This window comes from Poecilia reticulata, linkage group LG2, assembly GCF_000633615.1.
Source record: "Poecilia reticulata strain Guanapo linkage group LG2, Guppy_female_1.0+MT, whole genome shotgun sequence".
Classification (NCBI taxonomy): domain Eukaryota; kingdom Metazoa; phylum Chordata; class Actinopteri; order Cyprinodontiformes; family Poeciliidae; genus Poecilia; species Poecilia reticulata.
In genome coordinates, this window is record NC_024332.1 from 7,104,535 (window position 1) to 7,129,443 (window position 24,909).

Consider the following 24,909-nt stretch of genomic DNA (forward strand, 5'->3'; position numbering starts at 1 on the left):
TAAATAATCCAGAATAATACAAATTAACTAAAATAAACACTTCACTTTTTAATGAAGATATAACAAAAGTTTCACTAAGATAAACTGAATCTGTTTAGATGACTGTAGTTTACACATTGACAGCCTCTCCGTGTCAGAACCCACCCTCCTGTATTTTTTGTAGATGTCACAATTAATTAACGGTGCCTGCTACAGTGCGACAGGAATGTACTGGACTTGTAAATACAGAGGCACTGTGTTTGTATTACTGGCTGACAGAGATATGTAATGGGACGAGGCAAACAAGTGTAACGTACGACTTCTCAGCTGCGTACTGTGAATTACAACTTGACTCATTATTGTGAATAATAACGTATTTATTTATCAGACAGGAGAGGAATTGGGTCTTCGGAGATTTCTAAACAAGAACTGACATCTCAGGTCGTAGAGAGTAGGACACAAAGATATATGCTAACATAAACAGAGCAAAACGACAACTGCTTTCTATGTAGCCTCACACGATGGAAATCCCGACTGACTTTAATTTGTAGCAGAGTAGATGTAGAAAAGTGTGGATGTTATTTGTTCAGCGACCCGACTTGGAGCAACGGCTAGTTACGACAAAAAAGGGAGAGAAAAAAATGATAAAAAATTGGCCTGTTCCTAAATCCACTTGCTGAAACACAATCACGACGATGGCGGCATGTTCCGACTTGTCGCTTGGAAATGTCACAAAAAACAAAAAAAACAGAAAAAAAAAATTTTATATCTGAAACATGGATGCTTGTTTCAGTGTGGATTAAAAAAAAAGCATTTTGGAATGAGGCTTTGTTTCTTTGTTTGCGTGTCCAGTTGATTGGGAACCAAACTGCCAAGTTTTCATCTTTTAAACCCCTTTGAGTGAAATAAAAGGCATAGTTGAAATAAACGACTCGTCTCTTATTGACTTGAGAAATACATTCTTTTATTTTCAGTGTGAAAAGTAAGATTTACACTTGATGTGACAGAAATAGTAATATTCTAGTAGCCTTTTTTTTTAAGTTGCATTAGAAGATAAATAAAGTGAAACATAATTGTGTCTTGTAGGCGAGTCGGGATATTAATGTGCAGCTTGTTAAACATGTCAGCAAACAAATATCCCAACTGAGGATTTTGGTGCATTTTGGACCCTTTTTATTTTCCATTTTTAAAAAATCTCTTTAAGAAACAAATTTGCACTAAATCACACTGAAGCATTCAGTTGGCAGCAATCCACACATGGAGATGAATCCCTTTTTGTTAAGCAGTTCCTTTGGATTGATTCAGTTAAACACAGATGCTATAAATACACGGCACATGAAGCCAAAATAGTTTTATTTCATAGTTGTTATGGGTTTGTATCTCACAATGCCTAGAGAGCTGATTATTATGACTATGATGCACCAATTTTTGCAAGCAAAAAAGATCTTCTTGGCCTTAGACTTGTGATTATGAATTCAGTAGATGGAATTTCAACCATGTCGTTTAGAGATGTTGCACTAGAGTTCCATTTCGTATAGGCTTCGCCCTTCAAGGCTATCGCTAGTGGGTTTATTCCTCGTTGCACACCTTGAATTTCAGTCTGAGAATTCACAGTTTAAAGTTAGCTTCAGACCATTTGACTAAATCTCAACCACATGTGAAGGCATTTGGTATCCGTTGCATCATGAAGAATCCATTAAATGGCTCAGTTAGCTCTGCTTTTCCCAGTTTAGCTGTGATAAGATGTGGAAAAATGACATGCCAGACTAATACTTTATGACCAAATAATAGGGCTCTTGTAAAGTTAATTTATAGTTCTGGGTTAGTGTTGAAAAACTAAAGGAAGTATGGAAAAATATATGTATTTCTAGTAGTCATCCATCACATTCATTTCTGACTCATCCATCCATGTTTTTCTGTCAGGTTTCATATTTGCTAAAATGAACAGATCTCTGGAAAAATCTGAAAAATTGACCTACAAATGTGAAAGAACCCCAAAATATGCGGTTCCATTTCTAATTAGCAGAAGTTAGCGACGGTGAACTAGACAGTTACTGTTCCAGTCATGTTAGCAAGCTTGTGTTAGTTTTCAGGAGTTATGTTGACTTTCTGATTTGGCCATTTCATCTGCGGTTGGAAATATTTATCTGGCTGAGTGGTCAGCTTTCTAAATCCCAAATTTGACATCTTTAACCTTTCTAAACTAAAATGAAAGTTAGGAATACCCTTTTCTAAAACTGGGTCTGGGTCAATTCACCTCTTTTGCCAGATCATAAACACCTTTTGACCATTTCCTCTGCTCCAACTTCCATTCAATACACATAAAACAATCCACTCTGCTTCAGTTCTAGACAAATATCGCATAAAATTTACTGTAAAATTTAAGTTTCAACTTATTTGCATTCATTCTGGTTCTGATCTCAGTTTGGGTTTGTTCGCTCCTATGAAATATGACATTTTGTGACCCCAGAGAAACCCAATAATTTTCCAGTTGTGCTCATTGTTTATCAGTCATTTAACAATATTTCATTACCAAAAAACTATTACAAAGATAAAAATAAGCTACAACTTGAGAAAAATAATTTTAACTTCAGCTGTTTGATTGCATTTTTCTGAACCTGCCCTGTTCTGTTGTATAGTTTGCTTATTTTCTTTGGGCAAACGGTGTGCAGACAAGTTCTACTGCAAACAGATAAACATGGCAGCAGCTCATGCACAAAGCAGGATGAACTGCTTAAATGATGCAGCCGTACAAGTAGGTAGGGGCCGATTTAAAAATAGTTTCCAAATCGATAAAATGTTCCTGCCGTTTAAGGCTCCATTAATGAGACGCCACAGACAGCGATGAGAGTTTTCTCCAATTCTATAGAACATGAAAGACAAATATGGGTTTCTGGAAAGTAGCCAGCAAACATCAGCTTGTTATATTAGCTTTTACTCCATAAAGAGCTGAAAGTGTACAATTAAAAAGCACTAGCTACACATTTTGGCTTTAAATTTTTTGTTTAAATGCAATGAAAGTGTAGTGGTTTCACTTTGCCTGTAGGCTGATAAATGATGGATTAGTGTGTTGTTTTTTCAGAGTCAGGATTTCTGAAAGACAGACCTATCACATCCCCACCTATGAATCATTTGTGACAATCATGTGGTACTTCACACCAACTGTTTTCAGCATAAAGACTTTTTTTTTTTAAATCTACCCTGGATCTCTGGATATGTACACTCGGCAAACGGACGCACGCCCAAACAAACCAAACACAGAAAGCGCACTGCAACATCCAAAACAAAGGCGGGGCCCAGACATCCTCCCCAACACAAACCACCGCAGCTTCGGTGTTTGACTTGGTATTAAAGTCGGTTACAGCAGCTGAGAGTTTATCAGCTCAGTGTTTCGAGCTTCTAAGGAGTTTAGTGTGTGTATGTGCTCAATTATAATGGAATGAAAATTTGCTGTAATACAGATTTTTTTAAATAGGGTGAAGGTACATTGAAGCAGCTCCAAGAAGAGGTTCAGGCGTTGAGCAGCTCATCAGCAGAGCGTCCGATGGCGTCAGGGTTGGAAAGCGGGTCGAGGTCGGCGAACAGGTTGAACCATGCGGACATGTCTTTGGATCCTCCTGAAGCTGCTGTAAGGAAACGTCAGACAGAAGGTCAGGTTGGGAAGAAGCGACTCCTGCTAAGAGGTTTTTTAAAGCCGAGCATCGTACCGTTAGCTGCAGCTGGCTGAGAGCGGGGAGCTGCCTGGTTCTGACCAGGCGGCAGCTGCAGGGGTGGAGCTTGGAACATGGGTGGGGTCACCCAACCTAAAGTATGCAGAGGACACAAGATGGATGAGAGTCGATGAAAGTGTCAGTCCATCTTTGACATGTTTTGTTACCGTCAAAGTTTCTGCAGGTGTCACCAACTCAAATTTAAGCCTTTTTAAGACCACTATGAATAAAATTTAAGACCTATAGCTCCACAGAAATGTACAAACTTTGTTTATCCAACAGATAATAAATTTGAACTTACCCATGATAGCCACAGGAAAAGATAGCTAGCTGTTAATATACCCTTCCTAACAAGCAAGAGCACAACCATAGCCTTGACATATCCTTACTAGATAGCTAGGCAAGAGTATGTGGAGTGAGCAAGGACATGCTATTGGTATGCTAGCTAGTTAGCAAGGATATGTCGAGGTTATCTAGCTAACCGGCTATGCTGGCTAGCTAGGAAGGGTGAGTCAAGGCTATGGTTTCTAGCTAGCTCATTATATTCTCAAGACGGATTATGCTACTGCCAACAACGGTAGCCTCAACCATCTTGAAAGTGCAACTCAAAACTTATGCCTGACAAAAAATTAAATATGAATATATGATATTTAATACTCTTGTCAAGACAAAATTTAAGACCTGTGATTAACATATTAAGGACAACTTTCTCCATCCAACCATTAACTAGCAGGCTTGCATGGTCAACTTACTTTTTAAAATCAATTCAAGACATTTTAAGGCCTTAATTTTAAATACACGAATTTCAGACTTTTTATTGCAGCGCGGTGGACTGCGCTGTGTGGCGGACCTGAGGAGCTCAAACTGTGATCCAGCAGCTGTGACGGCAGGAAGCCTGTGGGGCTGGGTGGGTTGGAAGGGGGACGGGCGGGTCCGGTGAATGCTGCAGGATCGCTGGGAGGGTCGAACGCCCCGAAGGCGTCCTGCCACTCTCTGCTGAACTCATCGCTGCCCCCTGGGCCCGGGCTGAAGAGGTCCTTCAGGAAAGCCATGTCGTTGCGCTCGCCATCTTCCTCCTCCAGCGTTACCCCTGGTTCTAAACAAACAGAATGAGAGGAAGAAGGCTCTGAACGTCAGCAAACGCAGCGCAACAAGAAATGGTTTGTGCTCATTATGGTTGATTATGAAATGAAGAACGTAAGAATTTCCCCCGCAGCCAAGAAGAGAAGCGTAAGCAAGTGGGAGTCAAAGATCAAAGTGAAAAGGTGGAGAAAACAACCAGCCAGTTTACCCGAGGTGGGCAGCTGTGGGAGGCTGGACTCGAAGCATCCGAAGCTCCAGCTCTCGCTCTGGTCACCGTCCTGGGGAGGAGGTGGGACCAGGGGGGTGTCCGTTGGGGGCGGCATGCCGCAGGCCATGAGCATAAGGTCGTCGCCGGAGTCTCCAGAGAGCCCTCTGAGGTCATGCATGGCTGGAATGTTTTTGGTGCGCTGAGATCAGACTCATTCTAAAAGTTTCCTGCTCACACCAACGAGCAGCAGTCCCAATTTGGACAATTTACAGAAAATGAACACACACAGAAAAAAAAAGAAAGAAAAATAACTTACCACTCTCACCAGCCTTGCTCTGCCCATCACTGCTGAGCTTAAGATCTGCAATTGTAAACAGAAATAAAACTTATTATTTTGATCAAAACCAAACAACAAAAGCTAAAAAGTTTACAGCAGCCCATCTGAATCTCTTTAAGGAATTATTACAGGCTACTGCTGTTCAACGTGCCTGAACTATTGTGTGTTTCAGCCAATAGGGGGCAGCACTAACCTGAATTAGATGCACTTTCTGCTGGCTTGTCATCACCCAAGGACACCAGGCTGAGAGGAAGGACAAAAGACATTTGAAGAATTTAAGGAAAGAATAAAACCAGAGCAACCCAAAAGCAAGGAGGCAGTATTAGCATAGCATCTAAAATCTTTTTTTTTACATATTCACTAGAAAACTAACAGCAAATCAACTTGAACGTAACACGACTTGAAGTAGTAACTTCGGCAAAAGACGGTTCTTCAAAGTGTTGAATTACACATTTACTTAAGAATATTTTTTACCTTACAATGTGCTGCTTTGTGTTGGTCTAATTTCAATAAATCAAACTAATACATACTGTCAAAATTTGGAAAAGGAAGTATAGAATGAATACTTCTGCAAGGATTTGCATGTCTGATTCAGACCAGAGTTTTAAGACATTTAAATGACTGAAATGAAAATTCACCTGTCTGTGTTGCTCTCTCGAGCCTTTTCATCCTTCTCTTCTTTTTGGGAATCAGAGATTTCCTCCAGTGGATCCCGTAGATACTGGAAGATATATTAAAAAATAAAAAATAAATAAAAAAGCTGGATTGCTACACGTCTAAAGGCAGAATTTCGGCCAGATTCAAAACGCAGCCTGCCGCACCTTGATTGTGGTGAACTGGTATGGTATGTGCCCTTGGAAGGCCTCGTGGATTCCCGACATGGCGTTGGCTGTTTTCTCCCAGAACTGCAGCAGAGTGGTCTGACGGAACCGGGAGGAGAGAAATGTTTAGTTACTGACGGCCGAGTCCGTCACAGACGCATGACGGGATGTGAACTGCAGAGGACCTGGTAGGTGCAGAGGGAGTGAGACAGCATGTTGCAGCGGCTTGCTCCCAGCATGTCCACCTTCTGACACACGTCATTCTTCAGCTTCTCAAACTGGCTCTTAGTCCCTCTGACCTGCGACTGGACCTGAGAGTAGAAACGCATGGGAACGATGAAGCAACGCGGAAGGGGCGGGACCGAGGAGCGACAGCGATCCAAACGCTTCCTGCCTTGCGGAACTTCTCCAGCTGTTTGTAGGTGTCCGGGTCCAGTTCCTGAGAGACGTCTTTCATCCAAAGCAGCGCTCCCCTGTACTCCGTGCGGGCCTTCTCCATCCGGCTGACTGTCAGTAGCGTGTCGGCAATGGCACGCCGCCGGAACGTCTCCACTTCCTGGTACATGCGCTGCAACGGCGGGCAAAGTGCCATCCTATAGACACGAGGAAGAAAAAAAGAAAAAAAGCACAAGCGTTCAGAGTTAAAAGGCTTCGTTTTCCCCAAACAGCAGTTAACTGATGGTCAGCTGCAGCTGCTGACCTCTGCTTGGCAGAGGTGCACAGGGCCTTGCTGGTTGCCTCCATCATGTTCCCAGCCTTAGTTCGGTCACGTTCAGCTTGGAAACGCAAGAACAGGCCGAGCTCGTTCTCCTCCTGCGACAACCCTGAGAATAAAAAAATGAAAAAGAAAAAAAAAGGGGTTTAAACAAGAATCAGTCTGTCAATTAAAAAAAAATGCTTCTGACTCACGTGTGATTCTGTGCTGGTACTTTTCGATCACCTTCAGCAGCTCTGTGCACGTTAGCTGAACGGAGCGGAAGAACTGCAGAAAACGACACACGTGGTGAGGAGTGTATCAGAGAAAAAGAAGACAAAGAACTGAAAAAATTCATTTAGAAAAAAAAAAAGAACAGTAATTATCAAAATACATTCAGGTTTGAGATTGTAACATGCGCTGCACATGCAGCGGCTTGCTCCCACCATGTCCAAAATATCGTAGAAAAATCTAACATTTTAAAGAAGTAAAGAATTTTTCCATTGAGATCATTAAACACTCACTTTTCCCACCGTTTTCCTCAGAAGCTACACTTCTATAGGTTCAGTGAGACTGATCTGAGCACACATATCTATGTGGACAAACAATTATTGCTGGAGTTGAGAGTTTAAATCTCACACACACTAACAAAAACTCTTGCTTCACCTGCTCTGTGCGGTGCGGTGCAGTCGCGCAATTCTTGCGTACGAAATTTTTGCAAAATTCCGTACGCAATTTCAGTCTGAGCTTTTCACACGCAAATTAAAGCGTACGTAATTTAAATGTGGGTGTAAAAGAACCGATAATCAAAACACAGAACCAAATGGCAGAAATTCCAAAACTAAACAGTAAGATTTAGGAAAAACACAAGAGAACTTCACACATTTGAGTTCTGTAACCTCAAAATATGAATTTAAGCATACAAATAACCTTACTTTGAGAATTTATGGTAACATGTCTACATTTAGTTTGTTTTAGTGGATGTTTTGGGATAGACCCATTCCGGTGAACTCGCATCCCTCTGCCTTGTGAAAAGCTTGCTACAGCAGTACGCAGCATGTATCATAGCAACAGAATCTCTGAGGCTTTCCTGAAGAGGAAACAAAATAAAAGTCTCCGTGACCCTTTCATAAAACATCTGAAAGGGCCAGATTTAGAGTAAAAACACACAACAACAAACTTCACACAAAGCAACATAAGGAGTCTCCTCTTTAAATGGACGATGCAGCTGCACATATTCAGAGTTACTCATTAACTGGAGAATAAACACAGACTTCCTTCAGTGTGTCTCCCTCAGTAGTGGTCAAACATCTGTCAACGTAAACAGAACGATCATACTGCACAAGCTGTTGTGTTGGGCGCAATATTGACTGGTTGTGTATCTGATAAACCCTGCCTTGTTTTAGAGACAATATATACTAAACAAGCATTACAGAGCTCAAAACATACAGGGGTTTAAAGTAATTGCAAATCTGATCTGCTCATTTAGTGCCCTGAGGACAATTTCTGAGGCAAACGGGGAGAAAAAAAACGTTTGAATATTGTGTTTCAATCTTCTTTTCCCTGTCCTCTTTCTGACAGCGGGGAGGGATCTGGGGGCAAACAGGCTGCCGGATCTTGTTCCAGAGTGAACAACAGGCTCACAGTTTATCCCTCAATATTCAGCAACACACACACACATGCACACACAGTACCACGTCCCTCACAAACCAACACCTTGTGTTGGTGCTTGTTTTTAAGTTCCAAAAGATGGGAAGCAAATAGGGACGATGCGAATGGAACGATCAGGAAACTTTATTTTTGTACCATCTTGAAAAATGTTTTAAAATGAGTAAAAAGCAGCAAAACAAATTGAAGTAAATTTTATTTTTACATAATTTGAAAAGATCTATTTACAACAATGTATTAGGATTCATTGCTGATAGGAAAAAGTAAAGAAAAAAGAAAAAAGTAGCACAATTGCACCAAAAAACTGGGAGTACATTTTTGCCAAACAACTCGGAAATTTTCTAGAAAAAACAAGGAAGTTTCTCAGTTTGAAAAGTTGAAAATATGCTACAAAAAACTGACAATTTGAGATACGCAATCTCAGAAATTTTGTGGGAAAAAAGTTTTTTTCTAGCAAATATTAAACTTTTCAAATTCAGAAATTACCTTTTAGTTTTATGGCAGAAATGTACATGCTTTTATTTTATGCCTACAACTACCTTAGTATGCCGTCATATCTATCCAAAAGGCAAAAGACGGATATAAAAATGCCACATTTATTAACTTGCTGGCATCGACAGCTCTTCCTGCAGAAACCCCCGCCTCCCCCAACATGTTACAAATAAGCAGGCCAACCTCAAGCTTGGAGTCCAGGTCGGCATCTGAAGCCACCACATACTCGTCCTCCTTCTTGCCTGTGGCTTTGATGAGGACCTGCTTGGTCTTCCAGAATTTCTTCTGCATGCGCGCCATCACTGAGCTGTCCTCGCCCAGCAGAGCCCGGCCACCGCTCAGCATGTCCGCAGCAAACCTGGAGGTTTAAGGGACAAAAGGCTCGGTCCGGTCTACGCTGTGGCAGGTAAAGCCAAAATCGGGTGTGCTTAAATGTTACATACCCTTCCATCTTTGGATATCAGCTGTTTTCTGTTCTGAAAGAACCCAAAAGTTTGAATTTTAGAGAAACTAACCAAGCAGTGGATAACTTTCTTTGGCATTTAATTAATTTCATAGAAATAGTGAATGAAGAAAATTATTTGGACTTTTGAAAAGTGTTAAATTTTGTTGTTATGCCTAATGCCTATGCTCTGAGAACCACTAAAAATTTCACATTTAAATAAAGGGGGGAAAAAGCCAAATACATATACTTAAACGAACTGATATGCTGCCTTATGTGATATCATCAGACTGGTAGATCCCGTGTTGGTCCAATGTACTCTGATTAAATAACAATATACAACAAAACAAATCCAAAACTGACAATGATAAGTTATTCTATAGGTAACAAACTATGACTAAACTGAGTTTTGTTGACTTTCCAGAGAACACTGGATAGCAGCTGTAAAAGGAGACTGAACTCCAAGCTGACAACCGTTCCTATTAAGCCAGAGAGCTGTAATCAAGTTACAACCTGTTATTGTGGCTTTTCTGTAGCCGGACAGAGCTGATGGACGCTACAGGCTAAACTGGCTAATTGAATATGGTTCCCGAAGCTGGGAGCAGACACCTGCGACCTGGCAGCAGCTGATGTTGAAGCAGGTGTTCGGTTTCACTAAACGCCCCCTTTGTTGACAAGAGAAGAAAACTCCCGAGGTGTCACTCGGATACGTGTTACTTCCAAGAGAAATACCGCGATAAGGTGGACAAGTAATTCGCAAAAGTCGACAAAATAAGCGTCAATTCTGTTTCCCCGCTAGCAACAATTTAGCTAGCAGCAAATGTCACTTGGAGAACGTCTCAGCAGATGAACATTCAAAGCAGCGACTGACCCGTCAACAAGTCGGGTTATTTTCGCCCTCTCTTCCTCTCTGTTGTTCCGTATGAATGTGAAATTAAAGGATAGAACACTACTACCTTGCTCGTAGTGTTGTCCAGCGGCGCGAGCATCTATGTGGACCAGCTCGGCTAACCTCCTCTCCCGATAGCCATCATCCTGAGTCAGAGAAACAGGATATGCACACGCGCTGCAATGGCGGCCAATGACCACGAGGGGCCACTGTTCGTCAGATTCCGTCGAAGATCGTCTATTATGATAAAAGCCGCGAACGACGTAACAAGTTCACCTTTAGTAAGCCAAAATACATTGAAGTTTCTCACAAGACTTAAATTAAGTGTTATGAATAAGGAAACGTCTGAATGCAGATAAAATAGCACATGCCAGTGTTATGGGAAGGTCGAGAGTGGCAAGTCCCGGTTGCCAAACCAGTCTGAGCAGGAAAGGCTTATCCACAAGACAAGAAACATGAGGAAGTTCACGAGGTGAGACATTTCCTAAAAGGAAATTAATACTGGCATAAACCTTCTTAATAGACCTAGAGATTAAATTATTTTTTACATATTTTTTCTCTGTATATAATAAAATTACAGTCACTAGCAAAACCATAGATATTCCTTGAATGCTTTCCATTTTTGTTACAACCACCAAAATTTGGTTTATTTAAGAGAGAATTGTAACATTTTCATACCATTTGACATTACATCCACCAAGGTCACAATGCATGACCAGACCAGACCACATTTTTTTAGCTCAATTCAAAATGCCCTACACACATCCCACCATCCTGCCAATGGTATGCGAATGTTATCTGAAGCGAGCTAGCTTTACTTAGCTTGATGATTTTTGCAAATAAAAATGATAAAAATTTTATATTTCTAGATGTAAAAAGCAGATTTTTGAGCTTGTAATTGCATTATTAATTGCTATGGGGATTAAATACAAATGCATGCGATATTTTCCAAGGTTTCATTTGGTAAAAAAAACTTTAATAATTTTTTTTTTTTACATGTAGACAACACTTGTACATAACTTTAGGTTTACTTGTCTTTTGAAATCTAAAAATTTCCACCAAAGCACTTGAATTAAAGTTTTAAACACGTTTTAGGAAGGAAAATTAATTTATACTCTGGGTCACAGGGAGACATTTAAATTGAGGGAAAATCTGCGTAAAACAACCAGGATCCGAAAACAAGATGGCCGCCGTCTGCCTACGCTCCTGCATCCGTCTGAGCGGCCGAGTATCTGTAGGTGTAGAGCTTGTTATCTGCGCCGCCGCTCAACATCATCTGAAAAACAAAAGCACAACAAAGATTCGGGCAATGAAAATGAAGTTTTGCGACGAATTACAAAGAGAGCTGATGAGAAACCTTAACGGTTTGCCTCACCCCGCTGTCTGTCCAGTCCACACAAAACACTTTGTCCTCGTGAGCCGCCAGATCGTACAACGGAGCCTTGCAGCTGAAACGAAACGGTTCACAGAATGAGGCAATGTCCTGCTTTGTCTACTATGGAATCAGTAAGTGATTTAGGTGAATAAATGCTTTTCTTTAACCTTTTATGTGTGATTCTGACTCCATGTGGATTTGAGGAAACCAAATCCACCAAATTGAAACTGTAACAATGATTGCAACAAGAGCTGCAGTAACCATGGTAACAATCAGATTACTATGCAAATGCAATAACCTTGATGGATTCTCTCACATACTGTCAATTTTGTGAACAAAGTGAGAAAAAAAATTTGAGTTGGAATAATTACCGAGCCACTAAACATCTGATTTCTTTGATTTTCCTCTTTTTTGGGGCTTCTGGATTGTTAGTTTTGTTTAATCTCTTGTAAAAAGTGCAACTTTTATTAAAAATGTACTTTAATTCTTAATTGACAAAGTAGTTGAATTTTAATGTAAATATATCCCTTCCCCTTTCTTTAATATTAACAATTGCTTCAAAGTTTTATTGTTTTCCATAAGGTGATGATATATATTCACATTCTTTAAGTCTACCAATTTGTTGACAACTTAACAAAAAAAATCTGTTCTCCATTTCAGATTAGCATAAATAGGCAGGAAATATTTTAATCGCAGAAATTGACATTTATGAGTTTGGTTGTTTTTTATAATTCTTTCAAACTCTTTAAAATACAATTTTTTTGCCCAAGAGTCAAAGGTGGAGCAATATGATTATGAACAATCAAGTTTCAAACATCTCATTTCATCACGATTTTCAGAGTTTCAACTATCGTATTATAACCGGATTATAAGGCGCACCTTCAATGAATGTCCTATTTTTAAACTTTTTTCATATATAAGGCGCATAGAATAGACGCTTCCCGTAATGAACCGATACGGGACGCGATTTGTTCTGTACTCTACAAATATGGATGTGTAATAATAAAGAACTAGTCCCCGAGTGCTTTATATCAGTGGTCCCCAACCCCCGGTCTGCGGACCGGTACCAGTACGTGGACCAATTGGTACCGGGCCATGCAAGAAATAATTAAATATTTCCTTTTTATGTATTATTTGAGTCTGGAGGATCTTTTATTTTGAAAATCCTTTAACCGGATTCTCTCGGTTACTTGCGCGCCAACGCTGAGTCCACAAGCAGCAAAATGAGTCAGAAACAGATCAGATGTCTTTGGAAAGTTTCTTTGCAAAGGGGAAAAGGCCCAGAGAAGAGACAGGAGAATGGATTTATCCCGGACCGGTAGGTGAGTCCCACATTACAAGCAGCTCTGCGTAACATGCGGCGACCGGCTGCTAATGAGGCAATGAAGCTTCAAGCTGCTTCGCCAGGTAGAGACCAAGCAGGCTGTGGATATAAGCAACACTTCGGGTGTCATTGTCTCTCTTCACTCCCAGATGGGACCGTCTCGTTACAGAGAAACAAGCTCAGGGCTCCCGTTAGTCATTATCGTAAGTTAAAATTTTCACGAAAGTAAAATGTTCGTTTTTGTGGCGCATCTGTTTCTTATTTTGAAGGGATATGTAAACGTTACCATAGCGACCAGAGTCAGAGAGCATTTGGGTGGTAGTCGAGAGGAGATGAGTAGAGCTTGTGAGTCTTAAGTCTGGTTTAGACGGAAAGATTTAAGAAATGTCGGCCGATTCTCCAAACCTCTGTGACCACAGAGCTGATAAAAGAACAACAGGTTTGATCGGTTCGTGTGTCCAAGGCAGGAGCAACACGAACCGATTCTAGTCACGAACATCACGATTCCAAAAGAAAATCCACAAAACTCCCAACATAGCATACGGGAATTTAGAATAACCAAACATGGATGACGTTGTAGAAGCAGTAGTGATAGTTTGTGAACTCATTTTAAGAGATAAAAGACGTAACAAAAAGAAAAGGCGGTGGATAAAAGACGACGGGAGCAGCCGCTCTATTTGCTTCACTATGATTTGGATGGTCCATCATGGTTAACAATTTTAACTGAACAAACATAAACATATATAATAATGACCTTTACATATAATAATAAACATTTCCACATGTCATCTCCGATGTCCACCGGACTCTCAGTTGTGCGATATGTCAGCTGTTTGGTATTCCCCTCTGTTCTTACGTCACCGCGCTTTCTGATTGGCTGACGGTTCAGAGAGCCCCCCCCACTATAAGGCGCACTATAGGTGCACCTTATAGTGGGGAGAATACGGTACTTCGTATCTACGTACCTCCTGGTGTCCCACAGTTTGACCAGGTTGTCTAAGGAACCGGAGATGAGCTGGTGCTCATGGGAAGGCGCCCACTTGACCGCGGTGACCCAGCCAGTGTGGGACGTCAGAGACAACAGCACCAGCGTTCCGTCTGATGAGCAGATGTTGCAGAAATGACATTAGAAAGTAGAAAAGAGGAGGAGTTGTTTTTAAAACTTTTTTCCTGATAATTTAAGCTCAGTTGGTACCTTTGGTGCGAGGGTCCCACAGTCTGATGTGTCTGTCGGTGCTGGCTGAGGCCAGGCGTCGACACAGAGGAGAGTAGGAGATGCAGTTGAACACTTTACTGCCCGACTGGGGGGGAACAAAACAGAATGCATTGTGGGAAACATGACAGAAATTTACTAGTAAACAGATGCATCTACAAAACCACTCCCACACATTTATATGTGGCATAAAAGTGCTCATCATTTCAGCATTGGTTGGCATTATTATAATCTTCAACATATTTTATTGGGATATTATGCTAGGGAACAACTCAAAGCACCAATTAGCAGGAAGTCCATTTTTCTACACGCGGTGGAGAGAAAAAAAAGAAGCAAGGTTTTGGCCCACTTCTAAATCTAATTAAGAATCAGATGTTGAACAATTTTTCAATTCAGTTCAATTCAATTCAATTCAAATGTACTTTACTCATCATAAAGGAAAATTTACAATTAGGGCCACTACAGATAGAAAAAAGAAAGTGTACATTTCCACCTAAAAGTCAACATTTTCTGGAACAAAGAAGGAAATTTGTGAGATTGAAAAGTCAAAAATTTGCTTGAAAAATCTCAGAACTTTTGAGATTGATCATAAAACTTTTCTTTCCTTACAAATTTTTCAACTCGTCAAACTCAGAAATTTCCAAATTGTTTTTTTTTCTCAAATAAAACTTCCATTGACTTTGAAAATGTGTTGGTTTCCAAAATTTGACAGAAAAGTTGAGATTCATCTCAGAAATCTTTGAGATATTCTTTTTCAAACGAAGAAATTTCCTTCGTTTTCTAGAAAATTTCCGACTTCAATCTCAAAGTTTTCTTCTAGAAAATATTTTGACTTTTCAAACTGGAAATTCCCACATTTTTTTTCCCTCAAAATTTTCTGAGATTTAATCTCATGACTAAATTTTCAGTCAAAGATTTGCTAGAAAAAAACTCTGAAATTTCTTCTTGATCATTTTAAAATTTAACATTTAAATTTAACATGTTAAAACTTCAAGAAAAATTGCAACTGTAGCTGGCTCGCTTGGGTGGGCACTACAACTGGTTGAAAATAGTTGCATGAAACACTTTTTGGATTTTTATTTGCAAATAACTCAAAAAATAATGAGGTAACTAATAAATTAGTAGGACTCTTGCACAAAATCCCAATAAAATGCATAAAAGTTTGCAACTGCAACACAAAGGGGTGCCATGGAAACCAACAGGTGTAGAAAAATAGATTAGGAATCACTTTTTGCGTACATACTTATATTCCTTATATATATATATATATAAACTAAGGAATATAAGGCTATAACTTTAACATTGAGCTGCTGCTCTTCTTACCAGCGTGGTCTTCATGACTCCAGCTTCCACATCCCACAGTCGGATGGTGTGGTCCCAGGATGCACTGCACACTTCCTCGCTGTCGCACCACAAGACGGAGGACACCGCCTCGTTGTGTCCGGATAGCGTCATCAAGGGAGTCTGTGTTGGAGAAGGAAAACACGAGTCAGAAGCTGGAGGGGCGGTTTTAAGCTCTTCCAGGTCGGGTTCTGTGCGCACCCTGGTCAGGCCGAGCTGCTGGGTCTTCTGTTTCTTCCTGGGTCGGTCAGCGGACTCCTCCACCTCGTCCGCCTCCTCCGTGGGCACCGCGGACCAGATCTTCAACATTTTGTCCCAGGAGCCGCTGCAGAACTGAAAGAAGTGGGGAAAACGCTGTTAATCGGAGCTTATCGATTCAAAAATAAAACGCTAACGCTTTAAATATCGACCTTAGAGCCTGTGGGGTCTGTGGAAATGGCGTCGACGCTTCCAGTGTGTCCGCGGCAACAGTGTCTGGCTTTCACCTGGTTCCTCTCAGAGTTCCACTCCCACAGCAGGACGGTCTGGTCCAGAGACGCAGTCAGGAGCAGAGACGTCAGGCCGTCTGTGCAGCAAAACACAACTTTAAGCAAAAAACAAAACAAAAAAAAAACATCTACAAACTGAGATGTAAAGTTCTAAGCAAGCTGACCTCTTTTGACCCAGGCAACATCCTTCACCACATCAGAGTGTCCAGCCACTGTCGTCACTGCCTTCCCTTCCAAAGACCATATCCTGGCTGTCTTGTCGTAAGATCCTGTTATAATCCTGGAAAACAGGGGGGAATATTTAACAAAACTGGAGCTTTGTTAAAGCAAATAAGTGACGTTTTCCAAACCGAAGCAGGAAACGTTTACCACTCGCTGTCCGCTTCCACTGAGCTGATCCAGTCGTCGTGCATGATGCACTCCTCCGGCTCCGGCGCCGTGATCCGCTGCACGTACTCTATCTCCACCACGTCTTCCTGAAACACAGACGGGAACATTCTGCTCTACTGGCTTTTAGAACAGTTAAAGTTAAAAGTTAAAGAAAGTTCAGGCAGGTCTTACCGTTGATATTCCCTCTGTCTCCATGTGAGTGGCCAGCTGGGTTCGCAGGAATTGACCCTTGACCAGGAAGTCAAACTCCAGTCTACTGTGAGATGCTGTTGGAGCAAGCACAAAATACTGTAACAAATGAACCGCGGTTATATCTAGAATTTATAGCTAACTTTTGTGGATTTTCTTTTTAAATCAGCAACATTGCAACAAGTAACTAAATAGTTTGCAAAAGTTTTTTCTTATGTCTTGGTATGGAAGTTTACCTAAATGGAAATTGAGAATATTGTTTCATATTGCAAAAAATAATTCAAAAGCTTGTAAAAAAAAATAAGTAAGATGGAAAAAAGAAGAAATTATGAAATCAAAAAAATGTCAACAAACTGGTGAACTGATTGCAGTTTTCTGGCCGATCATCAATTTTTACAAAGCCAGACCTGTCAATTCACTTTTTTTTTTTTTGGAGACGACCCGTCAGCATTTCTAAATTTGCGAAAAAATGGCTTATTGTAACAATTTACATTATCATGATAAATTCCAATGAATGGCATTTAAAAGCCACATTAATTTACAGTATTGTCAGGAACGTTTCAATTTTCTCCACTATTTGTTCCATGAAGGCATCATTATGTTCAAAGAGGATTTTTCTAGAACACTAGAACAGTATTCATCTTTGTGAGGCTACGACTGCTGTTTCATGCGATAACGGAAAAGAAATACTTTTAATTTTATAAGATATGTGCCAGTTTTGTTGGGTAAAAACAGCTGTGCTCATGGCAGCATAATTTGAATTGTTTGTGTTTTCTGTCACTTTACCATGCTTTGCTTCCAGGAGCTTGTTGATAACGTTGCTAAGATCCTGGACTTCAGAGGCAGCTGGGATGGAGAATGGGACGTCATCTACAACATACCTGCACACAGAGAGAGAGAAAGTTAACAGCCTGTTTCAGCGCTATTAAATTAAAAGGTAAATAATAACAGCAGCTAGTCCCAACTTTACGTTTATTATAAACTGCTTGCTAAAAAGCTAAAATTACGGACCACGTGCACTTCAGTAGTAAGTTAACAACAGAACTCAACCGCAAAGATTAAATGAATTTGACTACTTCAGTTTAGCTTCACGAACTAGCTGCTCAGTTAGCTTAAAGCGCTGCTACTGCGTCTCTCTGTTTACAGTCTCACCTTTGGTCTTCTGTGAAGAACCTCACCTGTAACTGCGACATTTTGACTTGTGTAAAACAAAAATGTATATATATATATATTCCAGAAATTAGCAAACTGTCATAAAACTATTCCGCTTCACTTCATAACATATCGGATTCTCATGCAGTGTCGCCATGTGCTGCGTGGGAAGGCTTTCAAGTCGAAAACCGATCGAGTTCGGTGACTCGTTGATCGCTTGATCATGACTGGTTGCAGAGCGCTATCCTATTGGCGCACGCGCGAATGAATTTTACGGCAACTTCAGCGCCTTTTTATGAGTGGCATTTTCAAACATTCATCGATAACTTTTGTTACGAAAGTTTTAATGGAAGTTAAGTGACTGTGAGGGTTCTTTTTCATATTAAAATAAAATGTATAAAATAACACTTCGTTATAATTTAACTTGTATCACATTTGAATGCTTTATACAATTAAGCTAATTTCAAGCATAAAAAAAATAACCCGAGTGAATAAAAAGGTTGTTTTTAAACGGATATTTAAAAACAATAAATATCCATAGCTTGATGTGGCTGTAACCACTGCCATCAAGCATTTGGAATAAATGACGATGATTAACATTGACTTGAATATTTATCTATTTATCCAATCTATCAATTATGTTTATTTGCATAGCACATTTCAGCAGCAAGACAGTTCAATGTGCTTTATATTATGAAAACACAAAAATAGTCATTGAACAGAGTCAACAATTGAAGTTTGATTGTAGTTTTTCTGAAAAGCATTGCCTACAATCTGTTCAACTTTATTCCAGTTCATGTGGATACAGTAAACTCTTTTGACCTGTGACGAAATCAAAACTAGTTTCATCCTGATGGTTAATACTGATTATTCAGTCATTCAATTACAAGACTTTCAATGTAGAAATCTTTAGTTTTGACATCTAAACAATGGCTTCAGGGAAATTTTGAGAAATTACATAAGTTTATTTAATTAGGGCACAAGTTTAGATTTTTGTGAAACAGAAAACCATCATGACTCAAATGAAAAATCTCCATTTATTTGTCTCGTCATTCACATTCGATCTCATTTCATACAAACGTCTCAACATGAAAACAGCTAAATTAAACGGATAAAAAATAAACATTAGAAACTCCGTGAGATTCCACTCATGACTGGAGCGACGCTCTCTCTCATCCATAAAATGAGATCTGCTGAATTTCACGTTCCTCTTTCATGCCAGGGAATAGGCACCATAATACTGCTGTGCCTTTTTGAAAATAAAAATGTTTGACACATATGTATAAAGAAAGAAAAGCTAAAATAAAGTATATACACTATGCTAACTCTTCATTCATCCTCTTCCTCCTTCACCTTCTTTTTCTTCTTCTTCTTCTTTTCTGTTGGCTGAAAAGCAAAGACGAGAGCAGTTAAAAAAAAGAAATGAATTAAAACCATAAAAAATTTGATACAATATGTGAAGTTTACCTCCTCACTGACTGGCATCTCCTCCTCTTCTTCCTTTGGCTCCTCAGGTTCCACCTTTGCCTTCTTTTCCTTCTTCTTCTTTTTCTTTGGAGACTCTGCTGCCGTTTCGGCCTCTTGCACTAGAAAACAAGACGGGGATGTTTTTGAGCATCGTGGATTCCTGAACGTATTTGGAAAAAGTTTTTTTCTTTTGAAATACACACACCTTCTGCTACCGGTTCCTTTTTGGGCTTTTTGAACTTGGTTACAGGTACAGGGTCTTGTTCACTCTTCTCCCCCTCGACTTCCTCGAACTTCCTCTTTTTCGAGGTGGACGGAATTGTCGAGTCGCCGGAAGGATCGTAGATTTTCACCTCGCTGAGTCGGAAGAAACAAAAACCCATTTAATAATCCCACTTAGAAAAAAAAAACTCCTAAAAAGCAGGAACAAGTTGCTCCTCACCTCTTGTGCTGGTATTTGTCTGCCTTTGCCATTGCTTTGCCTGTTCCGCTGATTCTTCGAATCTGTGGCGGGAAAGAAATCGGGAGTTAAAGGCAAACAAAGGATGACAAAAAAAGCGGGTCAGAATCGATCTTCGGACTCTTACTCCTCTGTCCTCCAGCTGTCGTAGTCTGGCCTCCAGCTTGGCACGGTTCTCTGCTCCCATTTCTGCGTTCGTGTCCTCGCCAAGTGCGTCGTATCTGATAGCCAGCGCCGTTTTAGCTGCCAGCATTCGGGAAATCTGGACATAACGCGACAGGAGAGCATTTGGTTTAGCGATATCATTTTGAGACCCTTTTCAACTAATATAGTACTAATAAGGACGTAGTAATGTGAGTATGCCCAATTCAAAGCTTAAAAAAAAAATAAAAATAAAAACTAATTTCTGAAGAAATTTTAGCTGGAGCTGGGAGACATCTTTTTTCTTTTTTTTAAATTCCTTTCGGGATCGTTAAAAGTATTTTTGAAATTTGAATTGAATTATACAAAATGAACAAAACTGTAATTAAAATGGATGATGAAATCTCTAAACAAAATTGCATTTGAAAAAATAATAATTCGGCTTAGACAGGGAGAACAGGCACAAGGGGAAGGTAGTGCAAACTATCTACTTTGTACTGGGTGTCAATTTTTTGCAGTGCTTCTCAAATGGTGGCTTTTCAAGAATTTGCGCAAATTATCACTATCATTTTGATAAATAATTTTTGATTTATTGCGACAGGTGTCCTGAACTCACCTTTCCTTTGTTCTTAGCCGTAGTCTGACCCACCAAAGAGGCGTGATAGATGAGCCCGTACTTGGGAGTGTCTTTGCGGGTCTTCAGCGCTCTGAACAGGGCCTTCTCGGCTCCGAGGATTTGCACTGTGGAGGCCGGGTGCTTTGCCAGGTTCAGAAGGGAACCTTGACACAAAGAAAAACATAAACAAATAAAAATTAGAGGATGAAGAACAGATTTCTGGTCAGAATCTGTTTGCAATCTCCTAATGACAGCTCAGATGAGGTAGTGACTTAAAACCATCACATGCATTCAGCAAAACGACATTCTGTCATTATCATCACTGCTGTCGCTTTAAATACAAGGTTGCTTCGCTCATGTCACTTTTCCCCAGAGCAGGATTTTCTGGTCCATTTTAATAAATTTACTATGAATTCATTCATTTATGACCAAAAAACAGTATACCATGTTTTTTATTAATTAATGGAGAAATTACACACATAAGACTGTACTCCAGGTTTGGGGGGAAAGGGGGGTGCACCAGCCCTTTTTTCTTTTTCCCTTTTTTTTTCTTTTGTTCTGTATTTGTGTTCTGTGTGAAATAATATTCAGAAAATCAATAAAATTTGAATTACAAAAAAAAATTAATGGAGAAATTGTGACATTTTTTTTTGTTTTTGTTTTTTATTCATTGGCAAAATATCAGTAAAGTTTGTGGAAAGTGACAGAGAACTGATTCTTTTTTTCTTTTTTCTTCCCCTTTACACTGACCAGCATGGGAGATGAGGCGCGCGCCGACCAGCTCGCCCACCATCACCGTCAGATTCGGGGCGATAGCCATCATTCTGTTCTTCAGGTAGTCGTAGAGCTGAGCGCGGTACTCTGAGATCTCGATGACCTGAGAGGAAACAACAGATCCATGTTACAGACACGCATACGGCCCGGCCGGAGGCCTCGCGTCGACCTGCGGCTATTCAGAGGAGGTAGTGACTGACCCACACCGAAAGTTTCAGGATGAAGACGACTGTCAGCATCATCATCACAGCCGCTCTCGATCGCCCTAACGCTTTTATGCGCGACCTGTACCTGATCGCACAGGTGCCGGATGTTGCCGATGTCCTGCTCCGAGACTTCTGTTCCCATGGAGATCTCGGCGGCTAGTTTGACCTCAGCTTCGATCTCCTCCGGGAGGATCTCCGACATATCGGTGGTGGCCACGTTGGTGCGGTCACCTGCAAAGACATAGTTTTAAAAATCGACATTTCCTAATAGAAAAACAAATCTTTGTTTTTTCCCCCACTCCGACTTCCGCGAAGCTTACCGACTTTGCGGACGGTTTTGCAGTAGGCCAGGTTGTCCGTGACGACCTTCCCCAGCTCAGGGAAGTGCCAGCCGTACCACTCTCTGCAGCGCATGTTGTAGTTGTTCAGCTCCTTGTCTAGGTCATCCAGAAGAGCTGGAGATGAAGAAAAATAAAAAATAAATAACCCAACTCACATCACTAACACACAAACACACAACAATTCTTGATAAGTGGCAAAACATCTACAGCTAAATGTAGTTCTGGGCTACATGTAGACAAGCTCTGTACATACAGAATAGGCCACTCACAAACACATTCTACTTTATATACAATTAGCTAATGCTTATTGGCTTATTATTAACATATGACAATCCCAAATGTCCCAAAATAAAGGAAATCGGTTGACCGATAAATCAAGGCACCCCTATTTTTAACTACTATGATGCAAGTTTGACCTCAATTAGCTTTAATTTTGCATCCAACACTCCACACTGCAACTGGGAGACGATCAGTAAAAAAAAAAGTGCCATTCAAAAACTATTACTCATCAGAATGGAAATCATTGAGCTCATTTTAATTGCTTATTGCAACAGGTTTTTTTATATTCTTCCATTTTACTATTATGCGCTTCTTGGTTGATTACAAAAATCTCAATAAAATAGTCAAATATGAAATGTTTCATATATATATATATATATAAACTATACACACTTACAGATGGCCTGCACAATCATTGTGTCCACTTTGTCCGGGCTGAACTTGAGCTTGTAACGGGATAAACTGAAAACAGATGGGGGTGGGGGAAAAAAAACAAAACACAATAAAATCTAGTTAATTCACATGCACTGTTTTCTGTTAATCGAGATAAAAAAAGACCAAAGAGCCTCAGTGGTAGTGACGAATGCTGAGGAAAATCCACACTGATTTTTTCAGACAGCAAAATGTAATCACTGGCAGCAGCCGCTTCCCCAACTCCCTCAGCCTGTGAGCTACCGACCTGTGAGCCAAGCCCAGCGACATGGCGCTGATCTCCCTGGGAGGAAGTCCGGAGATCAGGGCCTCCATCTGGCTGCGGATGCACCTCATGAGCTCGGCCACGGCGGGGCTGTGGACGCAGCTCAGGTCCATCTTTTCCTGAGGAACACACGCCAGTCAGACTCGATCCATTCCTCCTGCCAACCGTTTCTGTTACAAAATGCTGCGTACTCACTTTAATGACTCCGCCCAGTTTGGCGTCGCTAATGGCGAGCTGTTCATGAGCTTCTTTTGCGACAACTTTCTTCAGAACCTTCTTCAGACTCTTGCCGATTTTTCCCTCAACAAGGGCAGTGGCAGCTTAGCAACAAAGGTGAGAAGAACAGTTACTACACACACAGGCAAAAGAATCAAAAATAAAACTTTACTGGTTACAAATGAAATAATATCGGTTACCGGTATTGGCTTACACTTTTATGTCACACAAAAAAGTAGTAACTCCTAACTTCAATTAGGTAAAAACTCTTAAACTTATAATTTTATATTGTTCCATCACAAAATCTGAGGCATTGAGGATGTTATGGTCTCAGTGGTAGTGACGATTGTGTGGGATACCTCATGTTTCCATCAGCCACAGACATACATCACAGACCAGACTGCATGTTAAAAAGCATAAAGGAGAACACGGCAGTACCTGCTAAGGCCTCTGTTGTGTCCTGGAACTTCTCAAAGTGCTTCAGTTTCAGTCTAGAGGAAGAAAACGACCAAAAAAAAAACTGATGTCAGGTTTTGTTGAATGGCAATCCACTGACTGGTTTACAGGATGTACAATGTCTGAACTTTACATTTTGTTGGCCTTCTCAGGAGTTTCAAACTCCTTGTACAGGCTGTCCACCTGCTGCAGCTTGGATTCATCGAGGACCTAAAAGACATGGTAACCAGACACATGAGATCTACTAACTTTGCTCTCTACTCCAGCATTTCTATCCAGCAGCACTCATATCCTGCACATTGATTAATAATAAATGGGTCAGTTGTTCTCATACCTTGTGTTATTTACTGTTGTTCCCCGTTTAGTACGACCATTTGATTAAGTTGTTTTTTTACATTCCACACTACAAAATAAGTTATAAAAATATGTAGGCTTTCATGTATCGGGTCAATATTGATATTGGCCAATACTCAACGAGGCAATATTGTTATAGTATCGGAAGTGAAAAAGTTGTATCGGGAAACGCTTACAACAAACAACATTTGAATTAGAAAGTGTATATGTTTTTTTTTTTTTTTTTAAATGAAGCAGATTGATTTGAAGCAAGTTTGGACCATTTTTAATTTAGTTTAAAAATTACACGTCACCTTTTATAAGAGCTTCTTAGCTTTTGACTTAAGACCCCTGATACAATGATCAAAAGAGGAATATACACTTCTTGACACTGTAATTCTATCACAACAAAAAGCAGATTGATTTGTTCTGGCCGATGAAGCTTTAAAAAAGCTTTAAAATTGTCCCCCCATGTTGAGCCATTGAAATAAACAGGCAGATGAGGCTCCATGTCCACACGTGGTTACAGGCCTGTCGCAATGCTAGCTCTGTGTTAGCATAGCTTAGACAAACAGTATCACGAAAAATACAATGTAGCATCCCCTAACACGACCAGCAAATTTACTACTTTAAGTGCATTTTGTCACGTGTTGCTGCAAAATGTAGATCCCAACCAGTTACAGTTTCCGAGTTACGTTGCTAATCGGAGCTAACTTTTGCATGCTAACTTCGCATGCAAAAAAGTATCAAAATCTGAATGACGCTTTACAATAATCGTGAAAAAAATTCTACACTTACTTTAAAGATGGCGTAGCCAGCAGCGGTCTCGAATAACACTAACATCTTTTTAAAATTAGTCCTGTATATCTGTTAGGAGGCTCCCCGGTAAGGAGAGCGCTGAAGTTTAGCTTCACCGCAGACTGCTTCTTACCTCCACACGCGGTGCAGAGAGAGGTCGGCAAACGGAAACTGATGGGTTGCCAGATCCGCTCACATGAACTGAAAATACCCGATTTAGCATATCACTTTCAGATCCATTTTAGAAGCGCTCCTTTGCAAATATTATTATTAACATTATTAATCACTATTAATCATGTTTGGATCTTTGGATATAAAAATAAATAAATG

The 24,909-nt window shown here is 40.3% G+C and overlaps 3 protein-coding genes across 6 annotated transcripts; all 3 read right to left on the reverse strand.

Moving 5' to 3' along the window:
* Positions 1-572: 572 nt before the first annotated feature.
* Positions 573-10,832, reverse strand: ical1 (islet cell autoantigen 1-like). Of its 4 annotated transcripts, none has more exons than XM_017303202.1 (15): positions 10,391-10,832; positions 9,436-9,468; positions 9,176-9,350; positions 7,048-7,120; positions 6,839-6,962; positions 6,533-6,731; positions 6,324-6,449; positions 6,139-6,237; positions 5,956-6,038; positions 5,511-5,560; positions 5,297-5,341; positions 4,981-5,160; positions 4,540-4,785; positions 3,687-3,782; positions 573-3,602 (listed from the first exon to the last, which is right to left on the reverse strand). In XM_017303202.1, exons 2-15 carry the CDS (start codon positions 9,441-9,443, stop codon positions 3,490-3,492), a joined length of 1,617 nt encoding a protein of 538 aa, XP_017158691.1. In that variant the 5' UTR covers positions 9,444-9,468; positions 10,391-10,832; the 3' UTR covers positions 573-3,489. The 4 variants fall into 4 exon arrangements, with proteins under 4 accessions (XP_017158691.1, XP_008423052.2, XP_017158689.1 ...); XM_008424830.2 differs by having other exon boundaries at positions 573-3,605; positions 9,436-9,463; positions 10,391-10,584; XM_017303200.1 differs by having other exon boundaries at positions 573-3,605; positions 10,391-10,579.
* Positions 10,833-11,277: 445 nt separating this feature from the next.
* Positions 11,278-17,998, reverse strand: wdr12 (WD repeat domain 12). The gene is made up of 12 exons (XM_008424810.2): positions 17,796-17,998; positions 17,430-17,524; positions 16,626-16,720; positions 16,434-16,540; positions 16,229-16,344; positions 15,987-16,141; positions 15,778-15,909; positions 15,559-15,699; positions 14,218-14,323; positions 13,988-14,120; positions 11,699-11,771; positions 11,278-11,599 (listed from the first exon to the last, which is right to left on the reverse strand). The coding sequence occupies exons 1-12, from the start codon at positions 17,834-17,836 to the stop codon at positions 11,522-11,524; spliced, it is 1,272 nt and encodes a 423-aa protein (XP_008423032.1). The 5' UTR covers positions 17,837-17,998; the 3' UTR covers positions 11,278-11,521.
* Positions 17,999-18,813: 815 nt separating this feature from the next.
* Positions 18,814-24,624, reverse strand: nop58 (NOP58 ribonucleoprotein homolog (yeast)). The gene is made up of 15 exons (XM_008424800.2): positions 24,580-24,624; positions 23,582-23,658; positions 23,431-23,483; positions 22,972-23,096; positions 22,759-22,895; positions 22,477-22,541; positions 21,780-21,914; positions 21,545-21,690; positions 21,230-21,356; positions 20,480-20,643; positions 19,850-19,984; positions 19,705-19,766; positions 19,468-19,619; positions 19,263-19,381; positions 18,814-19,181 (listed from the first exon to the last, which is right to left on the reverse strand). The coding sequence occupies exons 1-15, from the start codon at positions 24,622-24,624 to the stop codon at positions 19,125-19,127; spliced, it is 1,599 nt and encodes a 532-aa protein (XP_008423022.1). The 3' UTR covers positions 18,814-19,124.
* Positions 24,625-24,909: the final 285 nt, after the last annotated feature.